This window comes from Ailuropoda melanoleuca, chromosome 16 (genome assembly GCF_002007445.2).
Source record: "Ailuropoda melanoleuca isolate Jingjing chromosome 16, ASM200744v2, whole genome shotgun sequence".
NCBI classification, from domain to species: domain Eukaryota; kingdom Metazoa; phylum Chordata; class Mammalia; order Carnivora; family Ursidae; genus Ailuropoda; species Ailuropoda melanoleuca.
In genome coordinates, this window is record NC_048233.1 from 42,961,543 (window position 1) to 42,974,433 (window position 12,891).

At 45.5% G+C, this 12,891-nt stretch overlaps 1 protein-coding gene across 7 annotated transcripts; it reads left to right on the forward strand.

Annotated features, from left to right (window-relative positions):
• The first annotated feature begins 712 nt into the window (after window positions 1-712).
• On the forward strand, window positions 713-4,058 carry PRR13 (proline rich 13). 7 transcript variants are annotated; one of them, XM_002923259.4, is made up of 4 exons: window positions 713-806; window positions 1,418-1,456; window positions 1,816-2,180; window positions 3,399-4,058. In XM_002923259.4, the coding sequence occupies exons 2-4, from the start codon at window positions 1,438-1,440 to the stop codon at window positions 3,438-3,440; spliced, it is 426 nt and encodes a 141-aa protein (XP_002923305.1). In that variant the 5' UTR covers window positions 713-806; window positions 1,418-1,437; the 3' UTR covers window positions 3,441-4,058. The 7 variants fall into 7 exon arrangements, with proteins under 7 accessions (XP_002923305.1, XP_011228234.1, XP_019659378.1 ...); XM_011229932.3 differs by having other exon boundaries at window positions 723-850; XM_019803819.2 differs by having other exon boundaries at window positions 738-792.
• Window positions 4,059-12,891: the final 8,833 nt, after the last annotated feature.

Sequence of the window (12,891 nt, forward strand, 5' to 3'; positions counted from 1 at the left end):
AAGGGGATGGACTGGTGGTGGGTAGTAAGGAGGGCACGTATTGCATGGTGCACTGGGTGTTATACGCAACTAATGAAGCATCAAACTTTACATCAGAATCAGGGGATGTACTGTATGGTGATTAACATAATATAATAAAATAAAATTAATTATAAAAAAAAAATAAATAAAAAAAAGGATGACCTCCTCGGTTTCTGCCTTACGCAATTCGACAGATGGCAGAGGTATGCAACTGAGACAGGGAATCCTACGAGGGATTAGGAAATCTCTGTATTTCCCCCGAGAATGTTTCTTTACTTTGCACGGCGGATAAGAGGAAGGTGGCGAAATTGAGGCGTGGGGTTGAGACTCAGCCGCTCTCCGCCCTCTCTTAAGCGCTCTGCTTATATCCGTGGTACGATGCTTACCACGGTGTATTACTCACCTCACAAAGTGTCGCACCCACCGGTCTAGGAGCTCAGAGGGAACACGCCGAACCTCCCGTCGACCTCTCCGGGGACTTTGCCCAGAAACTGACTCCACCCCTTTCTAGGGCTCTATTGGCCCCGCCCCCAGGGATTTCCGGCCTGCCCACGCCTCTGCATCCGCCTAGTCCCCAGCAGAGCCCCGCTCCACCCCTATTGCGACCGTTGTCCTCTAGCCTTGCTGGGACTAGAGTGATTGACGAGTGTCTTCTCCAATCACTAAGCCGAAAGACCAAGTGATTGCCAATTAGGCGGTAGCAGAGGCGGGTGCCGAAGCCTAGGGTTGGGGGTGACCAGGAAGTGAGAACCGAGGATGAGTCAAGCTCAGGTTGTGGTGTAAAGGTGACAGGGCATCCGGATTCCCCAATTTCCTCCTTTCCTCATCCGTAGGTCAGGGGTCCCTTCGCAACTAGGAGGCAGGATCTCCATTTGGCCTTTTTAATGTGGAAGGGGGGGGTGTCTACATAAGTAGGCGGTTGAGGATCTTTTCTGAACGCCTTCTCCGTTTCGCCGAGAGGCGGGTCTTTCTCGTCGCCTGGGGTGAGGGTCCTGGTTCCCTCTCCGACTCCCGGGGTGGGGGCGGTGCTATTGTTTGAGATCCTTCCGTAGCCTGTGGGCGGTGAAAGTCTTCCCGACTCAGTCCCGGAAAGGGAGGTGAGGAACGGGGACAGGGAGGACTTTGCCCCTCTCCTGAGGAGTTAGAGACCTCCAGCTGCGGCCAGAGGTAGTCAGTATAAGGTGGAGGGGCCCTGGGAGCTAGATCCCGGTAGTTAGGAACGTAGGGGAAAAAATAGGTGCTGAGGGCGAAGGAACGGGTGGAAAAAAAATTATTTATGTGGAGGTCGTGGTAGTTCTCGGAGTCTCTCCGAGAGGCGCTTGCTTTGGGCTCGGTCTTTAAATTCCCTTCCCCCCTCGGCGCCATCAGCTTTTTGCCCTCCTTTCTTTCTCCTCAGACTGGAGGAAACACCTGAACATGTGGAATCCCAATGCCGGTAGGTGTTTGGGGGGATCTCTTTTCCCACCGCAACCCCTTTTCAGATGAGCCCCACAAAAGGAAGTTTCTGTCAGTTTTCCTCCCCCTCTCCGACCCGCCAAAGCAGTCAAACCACAGCTGACCGATGCGCTCCTCTTTCCTTAGACTTCACTCGTCTCCCTCTCTCCCCAGCCCTACCAGAGCTCTTAGCTTTGCTCTGCTCTGCCGGTTTGTCTCCCCTCCGGCCCATTCTCCTTCCTCACCTTTGCATTTCCCTTTAAGTATTGAATGAGAAACTGAATCCCCTTCTTTTTTGTCCTTGTTTGTTGTCAGAGGCTCTGAGCAGTTCTAATCTTCATTCTTTGCTTCTTCCACCAGGGCAGCCGGGACCAAATCCATATCCTCCTGACGTCGGGTACCCTGAAGGTTCCAATCCTGCCCATCCACCGCCTGTAAATCCTGCCTACCCTCCAGGCCCCTTTCCAACTCCCCCAGGAGTTCCCCAGGGGAATCCAGCTTTCCCCCCAGGGGGGCCCCCTCATCCTGTGCCGCAACCGGGGTATCCAGGATGCCAACCCCTAGGTCCCTACCCACCTCCCTACCCACCACCTCGTCCTGGCATGCCTCTTGTGAATCCCGTGGCACCCGGCATGGTAGGACCGGGAATGGTGATGGACAAGAAGATGCGGAAGAAAATGAAGAAAGCTCATAAAAAGATGCACAAACACCACAAGCATGGCAAGGTCAGTGCCCTCTGGAGCCTGGCTAGGAAGGGGTGCCCCCACAGAGGGACTAGGGTGGCAGGAGTGGGCAAGGGGGATCTGCAGTCTGAGGACATGGAGCAGCCATCGTGTTGCTCTGGTAGATGGTTCTTCTTTGGAAAGTATTCCCACTGGTAAGAATCTGATTATCTTGAAATAATTAGGCTAATTGGGCCTTCTGTTAAGGAGGGGCTACGCTGAGCCTTAGAATAGATAACAGAATCAAAAGCCCTTCCTGTCTCTTTTCCCTCTCCCAGAACTTCTGCTCCACTCCCATCCCCAGAAGCTTGTTTGTTTTAGCAAGTTAGACAGACCCACCTTCAGTGTCCTCAAGGTTTTGTGTTAATTACAGGGACCTTTTTGTCCTACCACCCAGCAGGACTCTCAGTGACTCTCAGCCTCAAACAAAACCTAAATTTCATGCTCAGCCCCACGGCGAGTATCTTCATTCTAGAAGAGTGTTAACTAGCAAGTAGCTCTCAGGACAGCTCTGGAAGGACAGAACAAGCCTGGATCTTGTGGAGGCCTTAATTTACCTTTTACTGCCTAGTGTGTATTTGCCTTGGGGCTGTGGGCCCTACTTCCTGGTTCTGGAGCTTTGGTGTAAGTTCGAAGGGAAGGAAAGGTGAGATTGAATGGAGGGAGAAATTACCCCGGAGAGACTCAAAAATGTTTTTGATGACAGTTGTTGGGAGTGTGCGTGTAAAGAACCTTGACTGGTACTCTCCCACCTTCTCTCCCACCTTCCTCACTCTCTCCCATTTGGGGCTTAAAAGTAGAGCTAGATGGCCACCCAGATGCTGGTTCTGCTCACTTGCCTTAGACCCACAGCTATGTGAACTTCCCATGCAGCCAATCAGTAAGCATTTGTAAGGTAGCAGCTGTCTTCTGGCGCTATACTATGCTAGCATCAATAATTTATTCCTTGCTTAGGCCCTGGCTCAGGTAAAGAAAGTTGGAAACATGCTGCAGATGCAGTATTAAGTTCTGTGCTCTGATTAGGAGGATTTAATCCATTCCTGTATGTTCACTGCTGAAGGAAATGTTTGCTTTTGCTGTTTAAGGGACAGTCTGTTTCAAGAGTCCTGACCTTCTTAGGAAGCAAGGGGTGCTTGGGTGGAGGGGTGGAGCACCAAAGAATGTTCCATGGAGTGATCAAAGGTCATTGGATCTGATGCTGTCTCCCCTTTCCCGTTACAGCATTCCCCCTCCTCCTCCTCTTCCAGCAGTGACTCTGACTGAATACAGGGCCTGGACCCTTCCCTCAAGCCTCTCCAGTTCCGCTCTCCCATCAAGCTTCAGATGCCATCTTGTACTGGGGAAAATTAGCCCTTGTGCCCCTTCTCCCTCATCCCCCTATCTGAGCCTTCCTCTGCTGTTCAGCCCTAACTGGCTAGGGAAAATGGGAAAAGAATTACCATGGGCTAGCAAAGACCGTCTTCTCACTACTTGGGTAGAACTTTTAGCTGATGAGTTTAGCAGGAGAACTATTTCTGGAGGATGGTGAGACCTTGGAGCTCAATGCTGAAGATGCGTTTAAGATCTGTAAAATACGATTTTTTAAAAACTTTCTTCTGTAATACTTGTAGTTGGGAGGTGTTGTGGAAATTTAATTATGGAAAAAAAGAAACTGTGCCGTTTTTGTAATGGTGGCTGGCACACTTTGGTGATTAGTGGCAAATAGATTTCCCAGCAGCCTTTATTGATTGTACTAACTGTAAGTCTGCTGGGAGGTGGAGTCCGTTTGGTTGATAAGCTCTGCTTTTCCTTTTTGGAATCTCACTCCTCAGCTCAGTAGACTGGCTTAGGTCCTTCTCAGTCTCCACCTCTCAGTTCAAATAAAGCCTTTTTTTCCTGGTCTCCGTTCACCTGTGCCGTTACCTTGGTTGGGCCCAGCACATTCGACTACTTCTGCTGCCCTTCCACAGACCCTCCAAAGTGTATCAGTTTTACAGTAAGGAACCAGAACGTCAGTGAGGAAGACACCATATGTGCCTATGTTTCCTAAGTGGGAGGAACCTTCAGAATTCGTTCAGGCTACTGGGATGGATCGTTACTGTCTTCCCTTCAATGAAAATACAGGTCTTTAGCATAAGTTTTCATATCTGCTACAGAGATTCTTCGACCCTGGCTGCCCATCAGCTGTCAGAGAATAATTTAGAGTATTGTGGGTTTTTTTAAATTCAAGTTAGTTAACATATAGTGTATTAGTTGTTTCAGGGTGAGAATAATTTTTAAAAAATTTTAAAGATTTTATTTATTTATTTGACAGAGAGCTACAGACAGAGCACAAGTAGGCAGAGCGGCAGGCAGAGGGTGAGGGAGAAGCAGGCTCTCCACTGAGCAGACAGCCCAACGTGGGGCTCGATCCCAGGAGCCTGGGGGTCACAACCTGAGCCGAAGGCAGACACATAACCAACTGAGCCACACAGGTGCCCCTTGTGGTGAGAATTCTTTAGGGTTTTGCCTTAAATCTGTTGAATGAGGGGGTGCCTGGGTGGCTCAGTCCGTTAAGCATGCAAGTCTTGGTTTTGGTTCAGATCTTGATCTCATGGCTCATGAGACGGAGCCCCTCAGTCAGCAGTAGTTTGCTTGGATATTCTCTCCCTCTGCCCCTTCCTCTGCTCTCTCTCTGTCTCTCAAATAGATAAATCTTTTAAAAAATTTTTTTTTAAATTATTGAATGAGAGTCTTAAGGATGGGGCCCTACAAATCAGGTTTTTGTTTTTTTTTTTTTCCCCAAGTAGGCTCCGTGCCCAGTGTGGAGCCCAATGTGGGGCTTGAACTCATGACCCTGAGATCAAGACCTGAGCTGAGATCAAGAGTCGGATGCTTAACTGACTGAGCCAGTTAGGTGCCTCCACAAATCAGTATTTTTAAGAAAATGTGGGTGATCATGATACACAGCTAGAATTGACAGCCCCGATTTACTATATCCCGTGCCTGGTACTGCACGTCAGGTTCTCAGTGATCTGCTGAGGAAAGGAAAAAGATACCCTAGGAAACTAATTAATAAAGATAGATGCTATAAAATGCTGGAGGGCTATAAACCTAGAAATAAGTGGGAAGGGTAGGAGGGGTCAAAGATGACTTCCCAGGAGAGGTGACATTTCAACTACATCTTGGGCCTGGAGCATGAAAAGTATGAGCAGGAAAAAAATGAAAGAATGATTTACCAAATGGAGCAGGGGAAGGAGCTAGGAAAGGCATGTATGCTTAGGTACAGAGTCAGAAATTTCCATAGCATGTTTGGGAATCACAGGTCTCCCAGTGGGGCTAGATTGGTTTTCTAGAAAATTGTTTATTGAGGAAATACTGTGTTCTGGGTGCTGAACCTACAAAGATGAATAAAACCATCCCTGCCGTTCATGATCTGCAAGATCTAATGGAGCAGATGGACACGTAAATAGGTTATTATAATACTGGAAAAAGGACCACAAGAGAGACACGGATCAAGCAGTGGGGGAACGAAGGAAGGAGTGACAGTGCCACTGGGGAAATGAGCTAGGTCTGGGCTGTGCCTTGGGGTAAGTGGGAGTTGCCCAGTTGGTAAATAATACCAGCTAACACGGAGCATTTACCGTGTGCCAGGCTCAGGGTCCTTTACTTTCATAATTTCTATACTCACAGCAGCTCTGTGAGGTAGGTACTGTTCTTCCAATTTTATAGGTAAAGGAAACTGAAGCAGGAAGTGGTTCAGTCAGGATTCAAACTCAGGCTGTGTGGCTCCTGATTCTGTGCTCTTAACCCAGTGGATTCTAGGCAGAAACAGCAGTTTTGCAGAGGCACAGAGTTGTGAAAAGGGGCAGGATGGGGGGACCCTGGGTGGCTCGGATGGTTGGGCATCTGCATTTGGCTCAGGTCCTGATCCCAGGGTCCTGGGATCAAGCCCCACGTCGGGCTCCCTGCTCAGCAGGGGCGGGGTGGGGGGGTTCTGCTTCTCCCTCTGCCTTTCCCCTGGCTCGTGCTCCCTGTCTCTCACTCTCTCTCTCAAATAAATAAATAAAATCTTTTTTTTAAAAAGTTATAGGATGAAAGTTAGGAGTTCTTCAGCCTGAGTTACCGTGCAGGAGCCCAAAAGCAGAAAATGAGGCTGAAGTGGGGGAGATGGGTTAGAGGAAGGAGTGGACTTGAGAGATGTTTCTGAGGTGAAACCCACAGGGGTTTGGGGATTGAGTGTGGGGCTTGAAGAACAGGGAAGGACCATTTTTAGTTGGCTGTATTGCATCTATGATTGCTCCTGAGGTGAGTTATGCCAAATAAATGCTTGAGGTCTTCCTATATTTTATTTTATTTATTTATTTTAAAAGATTACTTATTTGTTTGACATGTAAAGAGAACACAAGCAGAGGAGAGGGCAGAGGGAGAGGGAGAAGTAGGCTCCCCGCTGAGCAGGTAGCCTGATGCTGGGCTTGATCCACCCCGGGATCATGACCCCAGCCAAAGGCAGACGCTTCATGGACTGAGCCACTCAGGCGCCCCTTCCTGTATTTTCGAGCTAGCTTCTAATGTTATAGGAAATCCAAGGCCAAGGCCTGCTTTTGCAGTATCCTGGATTTGAGGGCCATTCTAATGTTATATTCCAGTTATTCTCCATTTGCATTTATTCTTCAGCTCCTCCTTTTTCGGGAGAAGGGAGATGTGGGCATAGGGGGATTGTGAGGGGAAGAGAAACAGATGTTGACAGCCTGGAAATAAGGAGAGACACAGAAGTGGTACAGGGGGAAACACAAAGAGAAGCCAAGAAATTAAGGACAAAACTCACTGACCCCCTTTTTCCCCCACTCTTTTTTTGTTTGTTTGTTTGTTTGTTTATTTGAGAGAGAGAGCACAAGCAAGGGGAGCAGCAGAGGGAGAGGGAGAAGCAGACTCCCCGCTGAGCAGGGAGCCCAACATGGGACTCGATCCCAGGACCCTGGGGTCATAACCTGAGCCAAAGGCAGCCACTCAACCAACTGAGCCATCCAGGAGCCCTGGCCCTTTCTCCCCACTCTTAAACATGGAGAGCACATCCCTACTTCTTGGCATTCCTTTTTTTTTTTTTTAAGAAAGAGAACCCATACCTTTCTTTTTTATTATTATTATTTTTTTTAAGATTTTATTTACTTGACAGAAAGAGACAGCAAGAGAGGGAACACAAGCAGGGGGAGTGGGAGAGAGAGAGAAGCAGGCTTCCTGCTGAGCAGGGAGCCTGACATGGGGCTCCATCCCAGGACCCTGGGATCATGACCTGAACCAAAGTCAGACGCTTAATGTCTGAGCCACCCAGGTGCCCCCCTTCTTGGCATTTCTAAGCCATATGCAGAGCGCCTTGCTGTTGTTTTGGTATTGTTATTTCTCAAAAATTTTCTTTTAAAAGCTAAAAGTAATACATATACTTGGGGAGAAGATTGTAATTTTTTAAAGTTTTATTTATTTAAGTAATGTCTACACCCAGTGTGGGGCTTGAAGTCACAACCCCGAGATGAAGAGTCCAGTGCTCTTCTGACTGAGCCAGCTAGGCACCCTGTAACAGGGGGTGCTTGGTTGGCTCAGTCGGTGGAGTATGCAACTCTTGATCTCATGGTTGTGAGTTCAGGCCCCATGTTGGGTGTAGAGATTACTAAAAAATAAATACGTAAAAAATCTTTAAAAACATTTTTTTTTTTTTTAAGTGAGCTCTCCAATGTGGGCTGAACTCACAACCCAGAGATCAAGAGTTGCATGCTTCACCAACAGAGCTGGCGAGGTGCCCCAGATTGCAACATTTTTTTAAAATAAAGATTTATTTATTTATTTATTTTGGTGGGGGAGGGGCAGAGGGAGAGAATCTTTTAAGCAGACTCCCCGCTGAGTGTGGAGCCCAACACAGGACCGACCCTGAGATCACCTGAGCTGAAACCAAGAATAGGACACTTAACCAACTGAGCCACCCAGGCACCTCTAGATTGTAAGATTTTTTTTCTTTAAAGATTTTATTAGAGAGACAGAGTGAGCGAGCGTGCACACAAGGGCGGGGAGGGGCAGAGGGAGAAGCAGACTACCCCGCTGAGCAGGGAGCCCGACGTGGGGCTCGATCCCAGGACCCTGAGATCGTGACCTGAGCCGAAGACAGAGGCCTAACCCGCTGAGCCACCCAGGTGTCCCAGGTGGTAACATTTTTAATAGACTATTCAGTGAAAAGATTCTCCTCTTTCTCAGATACCTAGCTTCCTCCCTAAAGCCAACCACAACTACCATTTTTGCAAACTTCCAGAGCTCTTCTTTGCATAGTCAAGCCCCCCGCCCCGGCTTTTATTTCTATCTTACATTTTTCCTATTGTCCCCCTCCCCTGCTTTATACGGGAACATACTATAGGCCCCTCTTTCGGGCCTAACATTATCTCATTTAACCATCTGTCTTGAAGTTGAGTCCATGTGTGCTAGTGCATATAACCTTGTTTTAACATCATTCCATTTATTAATCTTTCATTGTTGGAATTTTAGATTATTTCCAGTCTTGCTATACACTTAACTACTGCAGTGAACATTTTGGACATTTATCTTAACTAGAGGTTGAAAATCAGATGTCCATAGCTATATCTGGCTGAGAATTTTTTTTTTTTTGGACGGCCCACTCGCTGTGTTAAATATCGGACATTTTCTTTTTTCCTTTTAAAGATTTATTTATTTATTTTTAGACAGAGAGCGAGCACAAGAGGGAGCCTGACTTTGGGATCATGACCTGAGCCAAAGGCAGATAATTAACTGACTGAGCCACCCAGGTGCCCCCCAAGGGCAAAATCTTGAGGTTAATCTGATCTTCTGCACAGGCCTCACAGTAAGTCTGCTCCTTAGTTTGATTTGAAATGTTAGTGTCCTGGGGCACCTGGCCAGGTCGGTCAGAAGAGCCTGCAACTCTTGATCTCAGGGTTTTCAGTTTGAGCCCCATGTTGGGTGTAGAGATTACTTAAATGAATAAAACTTAAAAAAAATTTTTTTGAGGGTACTGGGTGGCTCAGTTGGTTAAGCGTCTGCCTTTGGTCCAGGTCATGTTCCCAGGGTCCTGGGATGGAGCCCCATGTTGGGCTCTCTGCTCAGCGGGGAGCCTGCTTCTCCTTCTCCCTCTGCCTGCTGCTCCACCTGCTTGTGCTCTCTCTGTGTCAAATAAATAAATAAAATCTTTAAAAAAAATTTTTTTTAATGTTAGTGTCCCAACATTTTTCTTTCTTTCTTTCTTTCTTCTCTTTCTTTCTTTCTTTTTCTTTTTCTTTCTTTCTCTTTTTCTTTCTTTTCTTTCTTTCTTTTTCTTTCTTTCTTTCCTTCCTTCCCTTCCTTTCTTTCTTTCTTTCTTTCTTTTTCTTTTTCTTTCTTTCTTTCTTTCTTTCTTTTTTCTTTCTTTCTTTCTTTCTTTCTTTCTTTCTTTCTTTCTTTCTTTCTTTCTTTCTCTTCCTTCCTTCCTTCCTTCCTTCCTTCCTTCCTTCCTTTCCTTCCTTCCTTCCTTCCTTTTCATTTTTCCCCAACATTTTATTTCCTTTCCTCTCTTTCTGTATTTGGTTTGCCCCTTGCCTTTGCCAATGACAGACTTCTTTTTATTTCTCACATTGTTTCTAGTACCATCCCCCCACCCCTACCCCGGAACTGGAATCCCCAAGCTGTATGTTCACTTCGGGAAGCTGTTCCTCTTAAGATGACTCCACTGAATTGGGGTTACCCAATAAAACTAATATTAAGGCCGAACTGACACCTAAAGGACTTGAACAAGGTTCAGTAATAACCCTGTATTCGCTTTCTCTTAATTTCCTTCTCCTTATTTTGTCTTATTCCCTGCCAGAGCTCTTCTGGGCTTTTTGTTTTTGTTTTGTTCTGTTTTGTTTGAAAGATTTTATTTATATGTTTGACAGAGAGAGAGCTTGAGCACAAGCAGGGTGAGAGGGGAGAGGCAGGCAGAGGGAGAGGGAGAAGCAGGCTCCCCTCTGAGCAGAGAGCCCAACATGGGGCTCCATTCCAGGACCCTGAGATCATGACCTGGGCAAAGGCAGATTGAGCCACCCAGGCGCCCCTTTTTGTTTTGTTTTTTACAAAAAGTTCTAATATGGAAATTTACAGACAGACACATAAAGTAGTTTAGTGAACTCTTATATTCCCAGCACCTAACCTCAGTAATTATCAACATTTTGCCAATCTCATTCCATTCCACATAGTGTTTCCAATAGTTATTATAAAAATTATTATTATTATTTTTTAAAGATTTTATTTATTTATGTGACAGAGAGACAGCCAATGAGAGAGGGAACACAGCAGGGGAGTGGGAGAGTAAGAAGCAGGCTCCCAGCGGAAGAGCCCGATATGGGACTCGATCTCGAAACGCCAGGATCACACCCTGAGCCGAAGGCAGACGCTTAACGGCTGCGCCACCCAGGCGCCCTAAAAATTATTTTTTTAAAAAGTTTAAAGAATAGTGTGGTGATTACCCATAAACCTACCACCCACACTAAACAATTGTTAATGTTTTCCTATATTTGCTCCGATATACCTATGTGAATCATTTGAAAGTCTTGCATACATCATGACGTGTCACCCATAAGTATTTCATCATGCACCTCCTAAACAGCATTTTTCCTATCTAACCAAAATTCCATTATCACACTTAAGAAAAAAATTTTTAAAAATTTTTATTTAAGTAATCTCTACATGCAACATGGGGCTCAAATTCACAACCCCAAAATCAAGAATCGCATAGTCTGGGGCGCCTGGGTGGCGCAGCCGTTAAGCGTCTGCCTTCGGCTCAGGGCGTGATCCGGCGTTCTGGGATCAAGCCCCACATCAGGCTCCTCCGCTGGGAGCCTGCTTCTTCCTCTCCCACTCCCCCTGCTTGTGTTCCCTCTCTCGCTGGCTGTCTCTCTCTCTGTCAAATAAATAAATAAAATATTAAAAAAAAAAAAAAAGAATATGCGATTCTGACTGAGCTAGCCGGGCACCTCTCACACTTAAGAAAATTAACAATACTTCCTAATATTAGCTAATATTAAGTTCATTTGGATTTTCTCAGTTGTCCCAAAAATGTCTTACATAGCTATTTTTAAATTTTATTTTATTATTTTTAAAGATTTTATTTATTTATTTGAGAGACACATAGAGCACAGAAGAATGAGAGGGAGAAGCAGATTCCCCACTGAGTAGACAGCCCAATGCACGGCTAGATCCCAGGACCCTGAGATCATGACTTGAGCCAAAGCCTGATCTTAACTGACTGAGCAACCCAGGTGCCCTGATAGCTATTTTTTTAATAAAAAAAACAAACAAGAACCACACATTACATTTATTACTGCCTTTTAAATTTCTCCTTTTTCTTCTCTCTACCTCTTCTTCCTTCTTTTCCATTACATTGCCTTTTTAAAGAGACTGGGGTAGGGATGCCTGGGTGGCTCAGTCAGTTGAGCAGCTGCCTCCAGCTGAGGTCATGATCCCAGGGTCCTGGGATGGAGCTGGTGGCATCGGGCTCACTGCTCAGCGAGGAGCCTGCTTCTCCCTCTCCCTGCCACTCCCCCTCCTTTGCGCTCTCTCTGTCAAATAAATAAATATAATGTTTTAAAAAAATTTTAGTAGTTGTCTTTTTTTTTTTTTTAAGATTTATTTATTTATTTGAAAGGCGGGGAGGGGCAGAGGGGGAGAGAGAGAGAGAGAGAGAGAGAATCTCGAGCAGACTCCCCAATGAGTGTAGAGCCCTACCTGGGCTCCATCTCACCACCATGAGATCATGACCTGAGCCAAAATCCAGCTGGCTGCTTAACCAACTGAGCCACCTAGGCACCCCCTGGGGCAGTTATTTTGCAGAATATCCCATATTCTGAGTTTATTGATTATTGCCTTGCAGTGTGATGTATTTAACTTACTCCTTTATCCCTCATAAATTTCCTGTACCTTGCAAATTAGGTCGAAAGTTTGGTAAGATTAAACACTTTTGACAAGAATACTTAATAGACAGTGCTATGTATGTATTTTATCTCATCAAGGACCACATAATGTCAATGTTGTCCTGCTATTAGTATTGCACAATTTGATCACCTGGGTAAGGTGGTGATTATCAGATCTCTCCATTTTAGATTACTTTTTTTTCTCCCTGTGCAATTTGCCAATAATGCGTGTGGTGATATTTGGTCCCATGATAATATCCTGTTTCCCTGCCAACCTTTCACTTAAAGTTTTTTTTTTTTTTTTTAAAGATTTTATTTATTTATTCAACAGAGATAGAGACAGCCAGCGAGAGAGGGAACACAAGCAGGGGGACTGGGAGAGGAAGAAGCAGGCTCATAGCTGAAGAGCCTGATGTGGGGCTCGATCCCATAACGCCGGGATCACGCCCTGAGCAGAAGGCAGACGCTTAACCGCTGTGCCACTCACTTAAAGTTTTGATGACTGATGCCACGGGCCTGAATGAATTATTTCATCTTGGGTTGCAGAATGGATGGTGATTTTCTAACTCTTTCATTCTTTTTACATTTATTAGACGGAAATCTTTTTAAAAAGAGTTTTCCCTTATCAACAACGGATGAACTACAGTTCTTCCTAAGAGGGAGTAAATGCTTAATTCTTTCCTCTTAATTACTAATTTTCAGAGTAAGGAGTTACCGTAAAAGTTGCCTTCAATGTGGCAAATAACTTTTTTTCTTCATATATAAATATAAATAAATAAGTAAATATATATATATATATATATATATATATATATAGT

What these genes read in the sequence shown, in the direction of transcription:
- PRR13 (XM_002923259.4), top strand. An exon ending in AACACCACAAGCATGGCAAG is followed by an intron (nt 2,181 to 3,398) that starts GTCAGTGCCCTC and finishes TTCCCGTTACAG; the next exon opens with CATTCCCCCTCCTCCTCCTC.